Here is a 23064-nt window from a genome sequence, read left to right as displayed (position 1 = left end):
AAGAAAAACCATTGCATGAGTAGGTGTCCAATCTTTTGACTGGTACCACACACACACACACACACACACACACACACACACACACACACACACACACACATACACACAAAGTATTCAGATCCTTTCACATTTTGTTACTTTATAGCCATTTCATTTGGAACCACCAAGACTCTTCCTAGAGCTAAAGAATTGGGGGAGATGATCAGGAACCCAATGGTCACTGACAGAGCTCCAAAGTTCCTCTGTGGAGACGGGAGAACCTTCCAGAAGGACAACCATCTCTGCAGCACTCCACCAATCAGGCCTTTACGGTAGAGTGCCAGACAGAAGCCACTCCTCAGTTAAAGGCACATGACAGCCTACTTGGAGTTTGCCAAAAGGCACCTAAAGGACTCTCAGACCATGAGAAACAAGATTCTCTGGTCTGAAGAAACAAAGATTGAAGTCTTTGGCCTGAATGCAAAGCGTCATGTCTGGAGGAAACATGGCACCATCTCTACGGTGAAGCATGGTGGTGGCAGCATCATGCTACAAGGATGTTTTTCAGCGACAGGGACTGGGAGGTTAGACAGGATCGAGGGAAAGATGAACAGAGCAAAGTACAGAGCGATCCTTGATGAAAACCTGCTTCAGAGCGCTCAGGACCTCAGACTGGGGCGAAGGTTCACCTTCCAACAGGACAACAACCCTAAGCACACAGCCAAGACAGCACAGGAGTGGCTTCAGGACAAGCGTCTGAATGTCCTTGAGTGGCCCAGCCAGAGTCTGGACTTGAACCCAATCTAACATCTCTGGGGACACTTGAAAATAGCTGTGCAGCGATGCTCCCCATCCAACCTGACAGAGCCTGAGAGGATCTGCAGAGAAGAATGGGAGAAACTCCCCAAATACAGGTGACAAGCTTGTAGCCTCATACTCAAAAAGACTTGAGGCTGTAATCGCTGACAAAAGGTGCTTCAACAAAGTACTGAGTAAAGGGTCAGAATACTTCCGTAAATATTTTACCTGTTTTTTTATTTTGATCAATTTGCAAAAAAGTCTAAAAACCTGTTTTACATTGTCATTATGGGGTATTGTGTGTAGATTGATGAGGAACATTAACAATTTAATCCATTTTAGACTAAGGCTGTAACGTAACAAAATGTGGAAAAAGCCAAGGGGTCTGAATACTTCCCGAATGCACTGTATACACACACAACAGAAATCCTCCTACCTGAACTTGGCTGTCTCAGGCTCCATCTCCAATAGCTCCCGCACCGGAGAGCGAGGGACATTAGCCGAGAATTTCTCTGTGGGGGAAAATAAAAACGTTATAACATGAATCCTCATCTTTTTAACTCCTCAATATGATGATCACTGGGACAGACATATGAGAACATTAATAGTTAGTAAATCATTGAAACTAAAAGCCTCCCTGCATTAACTGCCAAACAATCAGAAAAGAGAAAATCAAAACGTGGAAGAAGTAGTTTCTCGCTCTCCTCCTTACCTATAAGTGGCCTCATCATTGGATAATACACTTGCCACACTGTCTCCAGTGACATTCTGCTATCCATGTAAATTGCTCCGGCTAGTGACTCAAATATGTCTCCCATTGCCTTGGGGACCTCAATGTCCTCCTCTTTCGCCTCGTCTTCCTCTGAGCGCCGAAGCTGAAGGAAAGGGGGAATAACAGATGCCGTAAAAGTCGTTTTTTGTTAAGGTGGGAAAAAAATGTGTTCTCACGAGTGTATTGAATGTTGTTGTTTTTTTTGGTCTGTGCTCTAGTACGGCATCTTTCTAATAACTCAGACTGAACACTCCCATGTGATATCATATTCATGTCTACTAACAAATGTGCTTAGAAAAAAGCAGATGTTTGCTATAGAGTGAATTGAGCATTTTCCTTTGGAAAATGTGAATATCTGAAGATCATTTTTCGAGATATCCAATTGGTAGTTACAGTCCCCCGAAGAAGCCGCACTGCTTCTTGACACACTGCTCGCTTAACCTGGAAGCCAGCCAATGTGTCAGAGGAGAAACAGTCCAACTGGCGACCGTGTCAGTGTGCATGCGCCCGGCCCGCCACAGGAGTCGCTGGAGTGCGACGGGACAAGGACACCTCGGCCGGCCAAATCCTCCCCTTTCCCGGGCGACGCTGAGCCAAATTGTGCACCGCCTCATGGGTCTCCCGGTCGTGACACAGCCCGGGATCTAAACCGGATCTGTAGTGACGCTTCTAGCACTGCAGCCTTAGACCGCTGCGCCACTTGGGAGGCCAAGTGTTAAATTCAAGTAATACAAGTATTGAACTGTATTTAATGTCCAATGCAACTGTTTTTACCTCAATATTAAATTGTTTCTGGTTAACAATTAAGTACCTTACAGTGAATGTTTTAAAATAAAATGTATAAAATGAAACAAAACTTAGCTTCAAAGAGCAATTTCTCAAGAAAGGAGTAGCCTGAGTGAAAGGAGAATCTGAAAATTCGCTGTTATTGGCAGAGAGGTTTGGAACTATTTCTTATTGGTCTATTAACTAACTTACCACCGGGTGATGTCACCAAAACTCCATCTCACCAAAACAAGCTGAAATTTCAGATGATCTTTTCAAACAGCTCTTACACTAAAAGGGCTTAATTGTCATTTTCAATTTCACAGTATTGTTCCAAACTCAGTGTGGAAATGTATATAAAACACAGGCAAATCACATTTTTTACTGCACTGTGCCTTTAAAGTTATTACTGTATTACGTTTAATAGCAAATACAAAGTCAGCTGTACCCTCACACACACTGGAGACCCAGAGACCCCGCCGTCCAGTTGAGCTATTAAGGGGAAATATTTACACATTTTCCTAAATTAGTTTTTCTTCTTTAAATGTTATCCCTTTGGCATAAAACAAGCTCTGCTCAAACGAGATCCGATTCACTGCCAAGATAGGCACTTAAAAATAAATTAAATCCAACTGGATTTAATATAAATGTAATTTTATACTGAACATTCCAAAATCTAAATCTAAAACAGATTCATATGAACTGACAGCCTATGTTTTGGGACTTTTATGTTAGGGGCAGAAAAAAACATGAGTATGTCCCACAAAACATGTTTAAATGTTAGTAATTATCAACAAGGCCAAAAGCTATCATTAGGTCTCTGCAAAGATTTCTTGGTAGAAATATACACTGGGGTATGCTGGGAAAATGTGGAACAATAGAACAAGAGTACAACAGATGTACACCCACAACAACAAACAAACAAACACCCAAGAAAACACATAACTTTTGTTCCACATCCATAAAGTACAAGTAAATACACTACCACAACAAAACACCACACTTCTTCAACAAGGATGCATCCCAAATGGCACCCTGTTCCCTATATAGTGCACCACTTACAGGGAGCCATTCGAGATGCAATCAAACTTTACAATTGCGGGGATGGGACCACCCTAAACCCACCTCAGAGTCCATGCCTTGCATTTCGTTCTTCTCCAGCTGGAATTGCACAAAGTCGTCGATGACATGAAACAGCTCGGGCGACACAGCCTTGAAGTACTTGTGGAAGTCGTACTGGACGGCCAGGGAGGCGAAGATAGTGTTGTTGACCAACGCCGAGCGCAGGTCTGTGAGCACGCCAGGAGAGTGTTGGCGCGGGTCTTCATAAAGGTGCTTCGTTATGAGGTAGTCTAAAATTGCATCGCCAAGAAACTCTAGTCGCTGGTAACAATCTGGGAAAGAGAGAAAAGGAGGGAGGGAGAATGGAGAGGAAGTATGAGGGAGAGGAAGTGTCAATCATTCTACAATGGAACAAAATTATATTAAAAGGCACACTACAGAACGTTCTGGAATTACTACAACATTTTAGAAACAATGCAATCTTATGCAATATGTGCATTCCTTCATTAGGATTCATCCATTTTGAAATAGATTCCGTAGGAAACTCATGCTTACCAGTAATGGTGTTGTAATGGTAGGAGGCATGTGTGAAGGCTTGCAACAGGTAGGCTTTGTTCTGGAAGGTGTAGCTGATCTTCCTCTCAAAATTCTCAAAGCCAGAGATGAGGTGGTTGAGGGTGAGCTCGGCGTCCGGGTGGTCAAATATGCAGCGGGGTGGGATCTTCAGCCAGCCATACTGGAGGTCAAGGTTCACGACCTCTATGACACCGCCCTTCTCCTTCAGCCTCCTCCTCTCAACCGGTAACACCTGGTTCATGATAGTGATGGGTTGTATTATTAAGTCATGCTTCATGTAATGGCTCAGGAATGTAACTTGTACATTTGATTTTCCCATAGGTCACATAGTTGCTTTGGATAAAAGCATCTGCTATTTATAATAAACATTATCACAGGCATCAATTACCTTGAGGAACATTATAACTAGAGTGAACATTAACAGAACAGTAGAGTTACTTTAATAGATTAGAGTCTACCTTAACACAAGAGTAACAGCAGAGGTAGACGATAGAGAGAGGTGGTGTATCTAAGGCCATACCTTGAGTCCCAGTGAGCAGAGGAACATCTGAGCAGCCCTCTCCCCACAGCTGGTGAGGTAGCAGCCCAGCAATGCCTCCACACAGTCAGCGATGCTCTTGTCAGCGATGCATTGCTCTGTGTGCAGGTCATAGGAGATAGACTGTTTCCCCAACTCCGCCCCACAGTTCTCCTCCGACGGGTTCCAGAAACCCACCACGAAATCATCCTCCTCCCCTGCCTTGCTAGGGTCCAGGTAACACATGGCATCCCACGAGCTGGAATAATTCACAATCATTTGATATGTCTCCTTATTAATTAAGTGGTATGCCAAATGCACTGTCCATACATTTAGGTAGAATATACAGTACCAGTCAAAAGTTTGAACACACCTACTCATTCAAGGGTTTTTATTTATTTCTACTATTTTATACAGTGTAGAATAATTGTGAAAACACAAACTATGAAATAACACATATGAGATCATGTAGTAATCAAAAGTGTTAAACAAAGATTTTTCAAAGTAGCCACCCCTGTGGAATTTCTTTCCTTCTTAATGCGTTTGAGCCAATCAGTTGTGTTATGACAAGGTAGGGGTGGTATACAGAAGATAGCCCTATTTGGTAAAATACCAAGTCCATATTATGGCAAGAACAGCTCAAATAAGCAAAGAGAAACGACAGTCCATCATTACTTTAAGACATGAAGGTCAGTCAATTGTGCAGTCTCAAGAAACATCAAGCGTTTTGATCAAACTGGCTCTCATGAAGACCGCCACAGGAAAGGAAGACCCAGAGTTACCTCTGCTGCAGAGGAGAGGTTCATTAGAGTTACCAACCTCAGAAATTGCAGCCCAAATAAATGCTTCACAGAGTTCAAGTAACAGACACATCTCAACATCAACTGTTCAGAGGAGACTATGTGAATCAGGCCTTCATGGTCGAATTACTGCAAAGAAACCACTACTAAAGGACAGAAAAAACAAGATAAGACTTGCTTGGGCCAAGAAACACAAGCAATGGACATTAGACTGGTGGAAATCTTTCAAAATTGGAGATTTTTGGTTCCAACCGCCATGTCTTTGTGAGACGCAGAGTAGGTGAACAGATGATCTCCGCCTGTGTGGTTCCCACCGTGAAGCATGGAGGAGGAAGTGTAATGGTCTGTGATTTATTTAGAATTCAAGGCACACTTTACCAGCATGGCTACCACCGCATTCTGCAGCAATACGCCATCTCATCGGGTTTGCGCTTAGTGGGGCTATCAATACACACCTCCAGGCTGTGTAAGGGCTATTTGACCAAGAAGGAGATTGATGGAGTGCTGCATCAGATGACCTGGCCTCCACAATAACCTGACCTCAACCCAATTGAGATGGTTTGGGATGAGTTGGACCACAGAGTGAAGAAAAAGCAGCCAAGAAGTGCTCAGCAAACATGGGAACTCCTTCAAGACTGTTGGAAAAGCATTCCTCATGAAACTGGTTGAGAGAATGCCAAGAGAGGCTACTTTGAAGAATCTCAAATATATTTGGATTTGTTTAACAGTTTTTTGGTTACTAAATGATTCCATGTGTTATTTCATAGTTTTGATCTCTTCACAATTATTGTCAAATGTAGAAAATAGTTCAAATAAAGAAAAAACGTTGAATGTGTAGATGTTTCCAAACTTGAATGGTACTGTATATTTTTACCTCTTTTTTTATATATTGTATGACATATCATTTTATGTATGATTCTGCATATGTACCAAGTTGTTCAAATAAACAATCGATTGTATTATAATAGTTCGAGCCCTGAATGCTGATTGGCTGAAAGCCATGGTATATCAGACCGTATACCACGGGTATGACAAAACATGTATTTTTACTGCTACAATTGCAGTGGTAATCTATGCATAGTCACCTTACATCTACCTACATGTACAAATAACCTCGACTAACCTGTTTCCCCGCACATTGACTCGGTACCAGTACCCCCTGAATATAGCCTCGTTATTGTTACACAATGTTATAGTGTTACTTTTTATTCTATTTTTTATTTCTTGAAATACAATGTTGTTTAGGAGCTTGTAAAGTAGCATTTAACAGTAAGGCCAATTTGATTTTAACCAGTTTATAATAACAATAAGCCACCTCGGGGGTTTGCGGTATATTGCCAATATACCACGGCTAAAGACTGTATCCAGGCACTCTGCTTTGTGTCATGCTTAAGAACAAATAAAATAAATTGTATTAGTCACATGCACCGAATATCTTACAGTGAAACGCTTATTTACGAGCCCATCACCAACAACGCAGTTAGAAAAAATATGGATAAGAATAAGAAATAAAAGTAACAAGTAATTAAAGAGCAGCAGTACAATAACCATAGCGAGACTATACACAGGGGGGTACTGGTACAGAGTCAACGTACGGTGGCACCGGTTAGTTGAGGTAATATGTACATGTAGGTAGAGTTATTAAAGTGACAATGTATAGATGATAACAACAGAGAGTAGAAGCAATGCAAATTGTCTGGGTAGCCATTTGATTAGATGTTCAGGGGTATTATGGCTTGGAGGTAGAAGCTGTTTAGAAGTGTTTTGGACCTAGACTTGGTGCTCCGGTACCGCTTGCCATGCGGTAGCAAAGAGAACATTTAACATATTTTTTAGAAATTTGGTAAAACGGATTTAAGTTTCCCCGCATTAAAGTCCCCGGCTACTAGGAGCACCACCTCTGGGTGAGCGTTTTCTTGTTTGCTTATGGGGGAATAAAGCTCATTCACTGCTGTTTTAGTGCCAGCATCAGTCTGTGGTGGTATGTAAAACAGCTACGAAAAATACAGATGAAAACTCTCTAGGTAGATAGTGTGGTCTACAGCTTAGCCTACTCAATCACTTTTTATAGCTACTGTTTACAGGCCTCCTGGGCCATATACAGCGTTCCTCACTGAGTTCCCTGAATTCCTATTGGACCTTGTAGTCATAGCAGATAATATTCTAATCTTTGGTGACTTTAATATCCACATGGAAAAGTCCACAGACCCACTCCAAAAGGCTTTCGGAGCCATCATCGACTCAGTGGGTTTTGTCCAACATGTCTCTGGACCCACTCACTGTCACAGTCATACGCTGGACCTAGTTTTGTCCCATGGAATAAATGTTGTGGATCTGAATGTTTTTCCTCATAATCCTGGACTATCGGACCACCATTTTATTACGTTTGCAATTGCAACAAATAATCTGCTCAGACCCCAACCAAAGAACATCAAAAGTTGTGCTATAAATTCACAGACAACACAAAGATTCCTTGATGCCCTTCCAGATTCCCTCTGTCTACCCAAGGACGCCAGAGGACAAAAATCACCTAACTGAGGAACTCAATTTAACCTTGCGCAATACCCTAGATGCATTTGCACCCCTAAAAACAAAACAAAAATCTCATAAGAAACTAGCTCCCTGGTACACAGAAAATACCCGAGCTCTGAAGCAAGCTTCCAGAAAATTGGAACGGAAATGGCGCCACACCAAACTGGAAGTCTTCCGTCTAGCTGGGAAAGACAGTACCGTGCAGTACCGAAGAGCCCTTACTGCTGCTCGATCATCCTATTTTTCTAACTTAATTGAGGAAAATAAGAACAATCCGAAATTCCTTTTTGATACTGTTGCAAAGCTAACTAAAAAGCAGCATTCCCCAAGAGAGGATGACTTTCACTTTAGCAGTGATAAATTCATGAACTTCTTTGAGGAAAAGATTATGATTATTAGAAAGCAAATTACGGACTCCTCTTTAAATCTGCGTATTCCTTCAAAGCTCAGTTGTCCTGAGTCTGCACAACTCTGCCAGGACCTAGGATCAAGAGAGACGCTCAAGTGTTTTAGTACTATATCTCTTGACACAATGATGAAAATAATCATGGCCTCTAAACCTTCAAGCTGCATACTGGACCCTATTCCAACTAAACTACTGAAAGAGCTGCTTCCTGTGCTTGGCCCTCCTATGTTGAACATAATAAACGTCTCTTTCCACCGGATGTGTACCAAACTCACTAAAAGTGGCAATAATAAAGCCTCTCTTGAAAAAGCCAAACCTTGGCCCAGAAAACCTGATCCATTCCTCTAATTTTTTTTTTTGAAAAGGCTGTTGCGCAGCAACTCACTGCCTTCCTGAAGACAAACAATGTATATGAAATGCTTCAGTCTGCTTTTAGACCCCATCATAGCACTGAGACTGCACTTGTGAAGGTGGTAAATGACCTTTTAATGGCATCAGACCGAGGCTCTGCATCTGTCCTCGTGCTCCTAGACCTTGTGCTGCTTTTGATACCATCGATCACCACATTCTTTTGGAGAGATTGGAAACCCAAATTGGTCTACACGGACAAGTTCTGGCCTGGTTTAGATCTTATCTGTCGGAAATATATCAGTTTGTCTCTGTGAATGGTTTGTCCTCTGACAAATCAACTGTAAATGTCGGTGTTCCTCAAGGTTCCGTTTTAGGACCACTATTGTTTTCACTATATATTTTACCTCTTGGGGATGTCATTCGAAAAAATAATGTTAACTTTCACTGTTATGCGGATGACACACAGCTGTACATTTCAATGAAACATGGTGAAGCCCCAAAATTGCCCTCGCTCGAAGCATGTGTTTCAGACATAAGGATGTGGATGGCTGCAAACGTTCTACTTTTAAACTCGGACAAAACAGAGATGCTTGTTCTAGGTCCCAAGAAACAAAGAGATCTTCTGTTGAATCTGACAATTCATCTTAATGGTTGTACAGTCGTCTCAAATAAAACTGAAGGACCTCGGCGTTACTCTGGACCCTGATCTCTCTTTTGAAGAACATATCAAGACTGTTTCAAGGACAGCTTTTTTCATCTACGTAACATTGCAAAAATCTGAAACTTTCTGTCCAAAAATGATGCAGAAAAATTAATCCATGCTTTTGTCACTTCTAGGTTAGACTACTGAAATGCTCTACTTTCCGGTAACCCGGATAAAGCACTAAATAAACTTCAGTTAGTGCTAAATACGGCTGATGGAATCCTGACTAGAACCAACAAATTTGATCATATTACTCCAGTGCTCGCCTCCCTACACTGGCTTCCTGTCAAGGCAAGGGCTGATTTCAAGGTTTTACTGCTAACCTACAAAGCATTACATAAGGCTTGCTCCTACCTATCCCTCTGATTTGGTCCTGCCGTATATACCTACACGTATGCTACGGTCACAAGACGCAGGCCTCCTAATTGTCCCTAGAATTTCTAAGCAAACAACTGGAGGCAGGGCTTTCTCCTATAGAGCACCATTTTTATGGAACGGTCTGCCTACCCATGTCAGAGACGCAAACTCGGTCTCAACCTTTAAGTGTTTACTAAAGACTCATCTCTTCAGTGGGTCATATGATTGAGTGTAGTCTGGCCCAGGAGTGTGAAGGTGAACGGAAGACTCTGGAGCAACGAACCGCCCTTGCTGTCTCTGCCTAGCCGGTTCCCCTCTTTCCACTGGGATTCTCTGCCTCTAACCCTATTACAGGGGCTGAGTCACTGGCTTACTAGGGCTCTTTCATACCGTCCCTAGGAGGGGTGCGTCACTTGAGTGGGTTGAGTCACTGATGTGATCTTCCTGTCTGGGTTGCCGCCCCCCCTTGGGTTGTGCCGTGGCGGAGATCTTTGTGGGCTATACTCGGCCTTGTCTCAGGATGGTAAGTTGGTGGTTGAAGATATCACTCTCGTGGTGTGGGGGCTGTGCTTTGGCAAAGTGGGTGGGGTTATATCCTTCCTGTTTGGCCCTGTCCGGGGGTGTCATCGGATGGGGCCACAGTGTCTCCTGACCCCTCCTGTCTCAGCCTCCAGTATTTATGCTGCAGTAGTTTGTGTCGGGGGGCTAGGGTCAGTTTGTTATATCTGGAGTACTTCTCCTGTCCTATCCGGTGTCCTGTGTGAATTTAAGTATGCTCTCTCTAATTCTCTCTTTCTTTCTCTCTCTCGGAGGACCTGAGCCCTAGGACCATGCCTCAGGACTACCTGACATGATGACTCCTTGCTGTCCCCAGTCCACCTGGCCGTGCTGCTGCTCCAGTTTCAACTGTTCTGCCTGTGATTATTATTATTTGACCATGCTGGTCATTTATGAACATTTGAACATCTTGGCCATGTTCTGTTATAATCTCCACCCGGCACAGCCAGAAGAGGACTGGCCACCCCACATATCCTGGTTCTTCTCTAGGTTTCTTCCTAGGTTTTGGCCTTTCTAGGGAGTTTTTCCTAGCCACCGTGCTTCTACACCTGCATTGCTTGCGGTTTGGGGTTTTAGGCTGGGTTTCTGTACAGCACTTTGAGATATCAGCTGATGTACGAAGGGCTATATAAACAAATTTGATTTGATTTTATCATGAGATACTCAACCTCAGGCGAGCAATACCTCGAGACTTCCCTAGATATTGTGCACCAGCTGTTATTTACAAAAATACATAGTTCGCCGCCCCTTGTCTTACCAGACGCTGCTGTTCTATCCTGCCGGTACAGCGTATAACCAGCCAGCTGTATGTTGATAGTGTTGTCATTCAGACACAACTCCGTGAAGCATAAGACATTACAGTTTTGAATGTCCCGTTGGTAGTTTAATCTTCCACATAGGTTATCGATTTTATTCTCCAAAGATTGCACTTTTGCTAGCAGAATGGAAGGAAGTGGGGGTTTATTCGATCGCCTACGACTTCTCATATGGCAGCCTGCCCTCTGGCCCCTTTTTCTCCTCTTCACGTAAATCAAGGGGATCTGGGCCTGTTCCCGAGAAAGCAGTATATCATTTGCGTCGGGATCGTCAGACTCTTCTGTGGTGAGTAATCACAGTCCTGATGTCCAGAAGTTATTTTCGGTCATAAAAGACGGTAGTGGTAACATTATGTACAAAATAAGTAAAAACAAACAACGCAAAAAAAAAACACAAAAAAACTATCGGTTAGGGACACGTAGAACATCAGCCTTCTTCTCCGGCGCCATTTTACTACTAAAACAGCCCTCAGCCATGGTATATTGGCTAAGGGCTGGTATGGCTTAGGTAGGCCTTCATTGTAAATAAGAATTTGTTCTTAACTGACTTGCCAAGTCAAATAAAGGTTAAATAAAAAATACCACACCCCGTCGGGCATTACTGCTCAAATATAGCGCTTTGCCTCCTAGGTGCTCAGGTACAACTTCACATGGGATTGGGGGAAACTCACCTGTAGTCAAACTCATCTGCTGAGCCACTACCGCTAGGCTCTGAGGGGTAGTGGGGGGTGGGGACCGGACCAGGTTTCTTGGGGGGTTTCCACTCCCCGTAGCTGGGCTCGGCTGCAGGGGAGGAGGAACGGGCGGAGGGGCTGGGACTTGGGCCAGGGGTGGCGGGGGCAGGGGGGAAGGTACCGAGGGAAATCTTCTTGCCGAAGGCACCGGAGCCAATGAGCATGTTGTCGATGAACTTGATGTGCTCCTGGTAGTAGGAATGAGTTAATCAATTAGTCGATCGAGGACATCCTTATCGATTAGAAATTAACACATTTAAATTACATTTTCCATAGCTGAAAATAAAAATATGTGTTTAAATAAATGACATTGTTTTGATACAGCATTTCCCACTGTAATTGATAAGCAAGCATGTGTCTGGTATGCAGGCATTCATACCTCTTACTATATAGAGTAATTACATGGAAACTTGTATTGGTCTACACACCACATAGAGTGCCTTCGGAAAGTATTCAGACCCCTGGACTTTATCCACATTTTGTTACGTTACAACCTTATTCTAAAATGGATTAAATTAAACAATTTCCTCAGCAATCTACACACAATACCCCATAATGACAAAGAAAAAACAGGTTGAGACATTTTTGCAAATGTATTAAAAACAAAAAACAAAGATACCTTATTTACACAAGTATTCATTCTCTTTATTATGAGATGCGAAATTGAGCTCAGGTATATCCTGTTTCCACTGATTATCCGTGAGATGTTTCTACAACTTGATTGGAGTCCACCTGCGGTAAATTCAAATGATTGGACATGATTTGGAAAGGCACACACCTGTCTATATAAGGTCTCACAGTTGACAGTGCATGTCAGAGCAAAAACCAAGCCATGAGGTTGAAGGAATTGTCCGTAGAGCTCCGAGACAGGATCGTGTCGAGGGACAGTTCTGGGGAAGGGTACCAAAACATTTCTGCAGCATTGAAGGTCCTCTTCCTAGAGCTGGCTGCCCGGCCAAACTGAGCATTCGGGGGAGAAGGGCCTTGGTCAGGGAGGTGACCAAGAACCCGATGGTCACTCTGACAGAGCTCTAGAGTTCCTCTGTGGAGATAGGAGAACCTTCCAGAAGGACAAACATCTCTGCAGCACTCCACCAATCAGGCCTTTATGATAGAGTGGCCAGGCGGAAGCCACTCCTCAGTAAAAGGCACATGACAGCCCGCTTGGAGTAAAAGGCAGCCAAAGTCTCTGTGAAACAAGATTCTCTGATCTGATGAAACCAAGATTGAACTATTTGGTCTAAATGTCAAGAGTCACGTCTGGAGGAAACCTGGCAACATCCCTAAGGTGAAGCATGGTGGTGGCAGCATCATGCTGCAACGATGTATTTCAGCGGCAGGGACTGGGAGACTAGTCAGGATCGAGGCAAAGATGAACGGAGCAAAGTACAGAGAGAAACCTGCTCTAGAGCGCTCAGGACCTCAGACTGTGGCAAAGGTTCACATTTCCAACAGGACAACGACACTAAGTACACGGGCTTCGGCAAAAGTCTCTGAATGTCCTTGAGTGGCCCAGCCAGAGCCCGGACTTGAACCCGATCTAACATGTTTGGAGAGACCTGAAAATAGCTCTGCAGCGACGCTTCTCATCCAACCTGACAAAGCTTGAGAGGATCTGCAGAGAAGAATGGGAGATCTCCTCAAATACAGTTGTGCCAATCTTGTAGCGTCATTCATACCCAAGAAGACTCCAGGCTGTAATCGCTGCCAAAGGTTCTCAAACAAAGTACTGCGTAATGGGTCTGAATACTTATGTAAATGTGATATTTTAGGGGATTTTTTCAAATATAAATTAGAAAAGTGTCATTATGGGGTATTGGGTGTAGATTGATAGTGAAAAAAACAATTTTATAAATTTTAGAATGAGGCTGTAACCTAACAGAATGTGGAAAAAGTCAAGGTGTCTGAATACTGTATAGTATTTGTTGAATATAAAACTCAAATCAAATCATATTTCGTCACATACACAGTGTGCTAGCTCCCTCAAAGCAGAACATCAATCAATATCAATATGAACACAAGAGTCAACTTTCGATTAATCACCCCTAAGAACCATCAACCAATCCCAAACAGCACCATATTCCTTATGTAGTGCACTACTTTTGACCAGCGCTCTACGAGCCCAGGTCTAAAGTAGTACACTATATAGGATATAGAGTGCCATTTGTAGTCGTCTTGAACTCCTCCCTACCTGGTAGTACTCCAGGTCGTCCTCCACGTTGACCTCATCTTTAGGCTCCTTCCACATAAGATCTTCATCCTCCTCCAGAACCTCCTCCCCTAGTTCCTCTACACACAACTCCTCTCCAGCACTACCGTTGGCCAGGAGCTCCTCTTTGGCCTGAGAGAGAGCAAGCGAGAGGGTGACGAGAGAAAGAAAGCCATGGGAGAGGTTAGGAGGAGAGACAAAGAGGGAAAGGAGAAAAAGTGGATGGATTACTATGTGAATTGTTTTAATGTCTTATTATCCAATGTCTCTTTAATCCAGTCGTGCCTCCAGGCCTGTAGTTGACTACTGGAGCTGTGGTCAAATCCCACAATAGGATTAATACAGATTATCGTCCCAAAGTTTTACTCTCAACGCAGCATTAGATTAGATTTGGATGTGAGACGGTAGGCAGCCCTATCCAACTCAATGACTTACAGACCTAATGTAATTCAATATCTGACAAGCTTCGTCCTGAATAGTAAATCATTAATAACCCATGAAGTTTACCATGTGGGAAGTTCTCTATGCATATTCATTAAATGCTAATTGTCTGACATGTAACATAATAATAGTCAGACCATGATGCTGAAAATGGCCCTGAGCACACACACATACACAGTGCACTCTCTTATGCACAAATGCACACACTCACTCTGTTGCACACACCACTCACTCTCTTATGCACACCAGTAATGTATTGTATAGTGTGTATGTGGCAGGCCTACAATGATGGCAAAAAACAACATTTGAGAGTGCGCTGACCCTGGTGCTAGAGGGGGTATGCAGCTGGAGGTTGAATGTTTTAAGGGGTACGGGACTATAAAAAGTTTGGGAAACACTGCAATAAGGTATAGGCCTGCCCTCTAGTGGCCAAATCAGGAAAGGAGCAGAGAAGATTAGACAGTGAGTGGTGAAACAGGCTAGGAAGGCTCATGTAAGACTAACTTCACAAGGCAAATGAACAAACACACACAAACATGAGCACAAACACACACACACACTGCATCACGTACCTCATCCTCGTCCCATTTGTCTTCGCTGCTCTTGTCCTGGTTGACCACGTAGCCAGGAGGCAGCCAGTTGACCGGTGGGTCAAAGATGGACACCACCATCCTGCAAGGAAGACCTTTCTTCTTTCCCAGACGATACAGGTTACAGTTGCTCACCTGTTAAACACAAAATAACTATTCAATTCACACCATTCCACACATACATCATATGCAAACTTCCTAAGAATGCATTAGGTGAAATGTAGGCCTACGTGACAAAATGTACAGTAAAACAAAGAACCACAAACAAACTCTCATACAAATAGGCAAACAAAGCATTCCACTGACAAACATTCAACCCCAACCCCCGGGATGCGTACCAAATGGCACCCTATTCCCTATACAGTGTGCCACTTTTAACCAGAGCCCTAATGTAAGCCCTGATCAAAAGTAGTGCACTAAAAAGGCTATAGGGTACAGTTTGGGACGTAAGCAAAAAAAGTCAGTCGTTCCCCTCGCCCCTCCCCTAGGCTCACCTTCTTGCTCCTCATGTAGGAGAGTCGTCCCTCGTGTGCATCGGGGTAGGTACAGAACAGGTAGGTGGTGATGGCGTGCTTCAGGAAGGAGTCTCCCAGCATCTCCAGACGCTCCAGGTTGAAGCCGTCACTGGCGTTGGACAGGGTCAGGGCCTTCAGAAACAAACAAAGATTCAGGTGATTGCTGGCCTTTTTTTTCCATTTTTGACTGAATCACTTTTTGTTGACGGCTTGAAGGTAGGAATCAAACAATGAAAACACATGTAAGTGATATTTTTAATTGCTGAACAGAGATTTAAGTCAAATAAACAATAGGACAAGAGGGATGGATGTATTGATTCTAAATATTTGTGTTTTTTCTCCCCCACAACAGATAAGTAAGAATATGTCTAGTATGCATGTGAATATCTAAGTATATTTTGATAGAAAATCTGATATTTATTAGTTAAAACAATCAAAACTTCAATTAAACGACCCAAGTAACCATCAACTAACGCTGAAAAACTTGTTGAACCATACCTGAAGGATGAGCCCAGGGTTGGGCCCCAGGGTCTTGGAGCAGGGGCCAAGGGTATCCCCCACTACAGAGCTGCTGGTGGTGATCTCCTGGGTCTCTAGGGGCTCTGAGGGGTCAGGTAAAGGTGTTGTGGTGATGGGAGCTGTGCTGGCGGGCCCCGTCATCGTTGCTGGGCTGCAGCAGTCTGAGGTAGCTTGATTCATGTGGTGTCCGTCGCCCTCACGGAGCTCTGAGGTCCTCCCTGGTCTACATTCATCGCTAGGCTGGGGCTGGGGGGGTGGAAGCTGGGTCCCTGGCTGGGAATGAGGGGGTGGAGGCTGGGTCCCTGGCTGGGGCTGAGGGGGTGGAGGCTGGGTACCTGGCTGGGGCTGAGGGGTGGAGGCTGGGTCCCTGGCGGGGGCTGAGGGGGTGGAGGCTGGGTCCCTGGCTGGGGCTGAGGGGGTGGAGGCTGGGTCCCTGGCTGGGGCTGAGGGGGTGGAGGCTGGGTCCCTGGCTGGGGCTGAGGGGGTGGAGGCTGGGTCCCTGGCTGGGGCTGAGGGGGTGGAGGTTGGGTCCCTGGCTGGGGCTGAGGGGGTAGAGGCTGGGTCCCTGGCTGGGGCTGAGGGGGTAGAGGCTGGGTACCTGGCTGGGGCTGAGAAGGTGGAGGATGGGTCCCGGGCTGGGGGTTGAGGCTGGGTACCTGGCTGGGGCTGAGGCTGGGTGGAGGCTGGGTCCCGGGCTGAGGGGTGGAGGCTGGTTCCCTGGCTGGGGGTAAGGGGGTGGAGGCTGGGTCCCTGGCTGGGGCTGGGGGGGTGTTGGGGTTAGATTCTGGTTCTCGATGCTAAGAGAGGGCTGCACAGGAAGAACTGAGGTAGTGGTTTGTGTTGTTGATACTTCTTTTTCGTTCTCCAGTGGCAAACCAGAACCAGCCGGGAGACATTGGCAGTTGTCACGTCCGTCGTGAAGGTGTGAATGGTCGCCGTGGTCACCGTTGTCATTGGCAATGGGGGCAGTGCCGTTAGCGAGGATGCTAGTGCAGGAGGCGGAGTCTGGCTGCTGGGGCTCCTCGTCCTCTGGAATGTCATCTTCGGGGCGTTGGTGGATGTCGCACCCCTCAGGCCGAGAAGAGACATGACAGTCACTACAGGGTTGCTGGGAAACAGCAGCAGCAAGTCCAGGGTCAGGGGCTACAGTCTGGCCCTGCTGTTTACAGTTATCGTCACCGCTGTCCTCTTCCTCCTCCTCTTCCTCATCCTCATCACGCAGACAGATGAATGACTTGCTATCGATGGATTTCTTCCATCCAAAGTCCAGGTTTGGATACCTATAAAGGCCGATACCGTGTGAGATTTAGGGACATTATGTAGTGTTGGAGTGGAGCCAAACATCAAGTAGCAATTAGATTTAAAAGGATAGTTCTAGGGCTGTCCGACAAAAAAATATTTGTCAACTGAGAGTTGTCCTGTTATTTCGACCAATCGATTATTTTTCCATATTAGACAGACACTGCGTGTTTGAATAAAACCAACTACATATGCTCTGAGCTTGTCTGATGCTTTAAGCATACAGCTTGATAAAAACATTAAGAAACAGAAATTACTCAAAAAAGCGCCCGATGGTCATCCTGTGTTAAAACAAAATGACAGTGAGTGCCTGTGTGACTGGCGCACGTTGTCTCGCACTTCTCCCTAACACAGAGAAAAGGCACCAGAGCACAGGAAGTGTTTATTGCGCTGTCCGTGCTGAAGCTGCAACAAAATTCAGCAATTTAGTTTCTTACTTGTTTCTGACTGAAAAGTTGTTAAAGAAATCCATAATTTGTTTAGGAAAAACATTCCCTATTCCCTGAAACCTTACTCTCTTTACGTAAAACATGTAAGCATCTATTGCGTGACCAATAGGGCCTGAGCTATAGCCGATCATAATCACATCAATAAATTGGTTATAACTAACTCCGAACATAGTAATGTCGACAGTAAAATTGATGTGGAGGATGTGAAAAAGACACTGGAAACGGGTTAATGTTTACTGGTTGCTCAGGAGGGAAAGGGGAAGTCAGATGTGTGGAAGACATCGACTTCAAAAGCTCCCTTTGTTATTTAATTTTAAAACTAAAATGCTTGATTGCATTTCAAAGCATGAATGATAGATTGATTGATAGATACAGTAGCCTAAATATTGAATTATAGGCCTAAATCAGTTACGGTATTTAGACTAAACAGGATTCGCTCTTAGGTCTACAGTTTGATGGTGGTTATACAAGGAAACTATACTAAGACTACTAATGATAATGACATTACTTATTATTATAATGAGGATCATAATAATAATAATAACAATAAGGAGATAAAGAAGAGGGTATAGGAGGGAGAGCTGCGTGTATACTAGAGGTCGACCGATTATGATTTTTCTACGCCGATACCGATTATTGGAGGACCAAAAAAGCCGATACCGATTAATCCAACTTTTTTAATGTATTTGTAATAATAACAATTACAACAATACTGAATGAACACTTATTTTAACTTAATATAATACATCAATAAAATCAATTTAGCCTCAAATAAGTAATGAAACATGTTCAATTTGATTTAAATAATGCAAAAACAAAGTGTTGGAGAAGAAAGTAAAAGTGCAATATGTGCCATAAGTGTATGTAAACTTCCGACTTCAACTGTATATCTATTAAATATAACACCATACAATCCTCTTCAAACCTCCTAATTCATTCATCAACTTTAGGAACCATTAATTATTTAATTCAGTTTCTTGCACACCCACTGTTTTAGGACAATACAGGTGTACAGGATAAATAATGAAACATCTGTGAGGAATGCCATTTTCAAGTGAGAAAGAATCTAGAATCTTAAGCCCCCCACAACTGTAGCAACAGAGGGAAAGGTGCCAATTCTACGGCACACTGAAGATTGTTTCAGGACAGCGACCGAAAGCGCACTTGTTATAAAATATTAGATTATATTATTTAAAAAATAATGAGCAATCATACACCATGTCAGTATCACATGTCTTAGAGTGATGGACTGTGCCATCTCCGTGTCCTCCACAATGGATCAGTCCACTGAGACAGGCACCAATCAGACAGGTGTCTTATGCCCCCATGAACCCCAACAATGTTTTGGTGACTGATCGACAACATCTGACCAAATGTCAACCAAACAACCGACCAGTCGACTAAATGGGGTCAGCCCTAGATAGTTCATCCAAGTCCAGTCCGGTTTATTTCACACGGTGAGCCGCCACACACTTTATTTACACCATTAAAAAAAGGAGTGAAATCCAGGAAAATGGAGATGAGACGTACCTGAAGTCAGAGGGCAGGGTCTGGGCTCCTACTCCAGCGTCGCTGGCTGTCTGGGCCCTCAGCTCCTCGGCTGTGAGCAGGCAGTGTAGGCGATACAGGATACTGGGGAGACACACAGCCTTCCTCCACAGAGAGGCTGGGATGGGGTGGATGGCACACAGCTCTGGGACCAGGATCTGGAGGGGAGGAGAGTGAGGAAAGTTAGACATTGGTTAAGTCCCAAATGAGACCCTTTTCCCTATACAGTGCACTGTTTGACCAGGGCCCTAGGAGTACAGCTGTTCTCCAACATATTCTAATCTAGTTCATTTTCAGAGCTTCAGCCATAAACCGGTATAGAGCCATGGCTCTGTGTGTACACTAGATCACCTGTTTGTTCTGTAGACTCTCCCACTTGGCCTTCCTCTTCTCTGCACTGCTGAGGGGCAGGGCTTTCCCCTTCTGGTTCAGGTGACGAGGGGTTAACAGGTTCAGGCTACAGGGAGATGTCAGAGGTCAAACACTGGGTGAGTTTAACAGTAGCTCTCAGATAAAGTAACCTGTATAGGTGTCAAGGAACAGACAAAGGGTTCTCCCCATATCTTTACTAATTTTGATGTTGGCTATGCTCCCCACACTAGCCACTAGACAGAGGTCATCCTTATGATGGCAGAGTTGATTAAGATACATTTTCTTCTCCCTCCCTCTCGTCCTCTCCCCCTCTCTCTTGTCTCCCCCCTCCATCCTCGCTACCCATCTCCCTCCCTCGCGTCCTCTCCCCTCTCCCTAAGTCCTCACCCGTTCTCTCGTCCTCTACTCCTCTCCCTCTTGTCCCCTCCCCCCAAACTCTCCCTCTCATCTTCCCCCCTCTCTTGCCCTCTCCCCTAAGTCCTCACCCGTTCTCTAGTCCTCTCCCTCTCCCCCTCTCTCTTTCTTGTCCTCTCCCTCCCGTCCTCTCCCTCACTCATACTCTTTCTTGTCCTCTCCCTCTCTCATACTCTCTTTCTTGTCCTCTCCCTCTCTCATACTCTCTTTCTTGTCCTCTCCCTCTCTCTCTCTCTCTCTCCCTCCCCCTCTCTCTCTCCCTCCCTCCCTCCCTCCCTCCCTCCCTCACCGTGAGGAGGTGTGGTCTACGTCCAGTAGTGGCTGGTTTACGTTGGACAGGTCCAGGTTGTACTTGGTTTTGTAGTACTCAGCAAACGTCTGGTACTCCGGTGACGGGAACCTGCTGAGAGGTGTGAGGTCTGTGTAAACGTCAGCCACGTAGAAACGGTGAGGCTGGTCAAAGTTACGATACCTGAGAGAGAGCGAGAGAGACAGGGGTTAGAGAGACAGGGGTCAAGGTTTGGCATAATGGAACAGTGAAGATATACTTTAAATTCGCCACTCAAAACTTGCGAGATGTTTACATCCAAATCTGCACCATGCTAGTTTCAGTTTTTGAAATAATCTTATTATCGTGTGGGTCATATGAAATGTATTGGATGTTGCTTCAAGAAAGTGAAGATGTGTCCCAAATTGCACCCTATTCCCTGTGGACCCTGGGCAAAAGAAGTGCACTATATAGGGAATAGGGTGTTATTTGGAACCTAAAACTCCATTGGCTCCTCCGTCAGAGAGGGTAGTGAGCAGCGTACCGTGGAATGATGACAGCGTCCTGGTAGTCTTCCAGTTTGAAGGTGAAGGGGTTCTGCTTGGTGTACTGGGTGGTAGGAATGCCAACACGAGCCTCGGACTTCTCTATGTCCTCCATGAATTTAAAATCCAAATCTAGAGTGTTGGAATCCTCAACTGAAAGAGGAGACAGTGTGTTATTGATCTTATATGACGAGGGAATCATTAGTTACGGCATGAAGGACTAAAGGACAAAACACGCCATGCCGACGAAACGTTAAGAACAGCTGGTAGCAGTACTATTGACTGACAACATGGGCTGACAATTTTTGTTAATTTACCAACAATTCTACATACGGAATCACCACCGTTGCAGTGTATTTTGTCCTTAAAAAACAGGGCCTACAGTATTATGTGTAATGTTGGGGTCTCACTGACCAACATTGAGAGGTAGAACGCAGTAGGTTATCTAACTCACCCAACAACATTAAGGTAGAGCGCAGTAGGTTAACTAACTCACCAACATTGAGAGGTAGAACGCAGTAGGTTAATTAACTCACCTACATTGAGAGGTAGAACGCAGTAGGTTAACCAACTCACCAACATTGAGAGGTAGAACGCAGTAGGTTAACCAACTCACCAACATTGAGAGGTAGAACGCAGTAGGTTAACTAACTCACCAACATTGAGAGGTAGAACGCAGTAGGCCGAGTCGGCCTGCGTGGGGTTGAACTCTAAAGCAGGTTTCTCCAGGCGGAGGATGTGAGAGAAGATGTACTGGTGTAGTCTGGTGATCAGGTCCAGCTGGACAGCACTCAGAGTGAACCCAGCCTTCTGGAGCTCCATGGAGATGGTCACCTCACCAGACCGCGTGTACACAGGAAAGTGGGGGATCTGGGTAGAGGGAGGAGGTCGGGGTTAGGTGTAGAGGTCGACCGATTAATCGGAATGGCTGATTAATTAGGGCCGATTTCAAGTTTTCATAACAATCGGAAATTGGTATTTTTGGGCGCCGATTTGCCAATTTTATATATATTTTTTAATATAAGAATACATTCTTATTTTCAATGACGGCCTAGGAACCGTGGGTTAACTGCCTCGTTCAGGGGCAGAACGACAGATTTTCACCTTGTCAGCTCGAGGGATCCAATCTTGCAACCTAACAGTTAACTAGTCCAGCGCAATAACGACCTGCCTCTCTCTCGTTGCGCCCCACACGGAGACTGCCTGTTACGCGAATGCAGTAAGCCAAGGTAAGTTGCTAGTTAGCATTAAACTTATCTCATAAAAAACAATCAATCATAATCACTAGTTAACTACACATGGTTGATGATATTACTAGATATTATCTAACGTGTCCTGCATTGCATATAATCTGACTGAGCATACAAGTATCTGACTGAGCGGTGGTAGGCAGAAGCAGGCACGTAAACATTAATTCAAACAGCACTTTAGTGCGTTTTGCCAGCAGCTCTTCGTTGTGCGTCAAGCATTGCGCTGTTTATGACTTCAAGCCTATCAACTCCCGAGATGAGGCTGGTGTAACCGAAGTGAAATGGCTAGCTAGTTAGCGTGCGCTAATAGCATTTCAAATGTCACTCGCTCTGAGGCTTCTAGTAGTTGTTCCCCTTGCTCTGCATGGGTAACGCTGCTTCGATGGTGGCTGTTGTCGTTGTGTTGCTGGTTCGAGCCCAGGGAGGAGCGAGGAGAGGGACGGAAGCTATACTGTTACACTGGCAATACTAAAGTGCCTATCTAATAGTCAAAGGTTAATGAAATACAAATGGTATATAGGGAAATAGTCCTATAATTCCTATAATAACTACAACCTAAAACTTCTTACCTGGGAATATTAACCTCTTCAGTCTACCCTATACGATTAGTATGTGTGGATAGAAAACACTCAGACGTTTATAAAACTGGTTAAATCACGGCTGTAGCTTTAACAGAACGTGCGTTTCATTGAAAAGTGCAGGAAAATCTGATCACTGAAAGTGGAAAAATATATCCATCCGCCGCTTCAACCCATTGTTATGGGCGAAAGACATTAAATATGGCTGAGGTTGCAGTACCTACAGACTTTTTGAATTTTAAAAAATGACGTTACGTTATGAAACGCTATTTTTTTTGTTTATCAGACAGACTACATAGAACGATATCTAGGCTATATATGGACCGATGTAATCGAAAAAAA

General features: G+C 44.4%; 1 protein-coding gene across 1 annotated transcript in view; it reads right to left on the bottom strand.

The window, feature by feature from the left end:
• Positions 1–23064, bottom strand: part of LOC118373750 (endoribonuclease Dicer-like) — a 65970-nt gene that overhangs the window by 8690 nt on the left and 34216 nt on the right. The window contains 16 exon segments of the mRNA XM_035759968.2: positions 1214–1289; positions 1490–1652; positions 3440–3708; positions 3932–4184; positions 4473–4728; positions 11663–11913; positions 13917–14066; positions 14948–15100; positions 15460–15612; positions 15979–16673; positions 16675–17279; positions 19278–19453; positions 19647–19752; positions 20371–20553; positions 20894–21047; positions 21551–21764. Coding sequence (XP_035615861.2) covers positions 1214–1289; positions 1490–1652; positions 3440–3708; positions 3932–4184; positions 4473–4728; positions 11663–11913; positions 13917–14066; positions 14948–15100; positions 15460–15612; positions 15979–16673; positions 16675–17279; positions 19278–19453; positions 19647–19752; positions 20371–20553; positions 20894–21047; positions 21551–21764 — 3857 coding nt within the window.

The sequence above is a fragment of the Oncorhynchus keta genome, chromosome 35, assembly GCF_023373465.1.
Source record: "Oncorhynchus keta strain PuntledgeMale-10-30-2019 chromosome 35, Oket_V2, whole genome shotgun sequence".
NCBI classification, from domain to species: Eukaryota; Metazoa; Chordata; class Actinopteri; order Salmoniformes; family Salmonidae; genus Oncorhynchus; species Oncorhynchus keta.
This window is presented reverse-complemented; position numbering and strand designations above follow the sequence as displayed.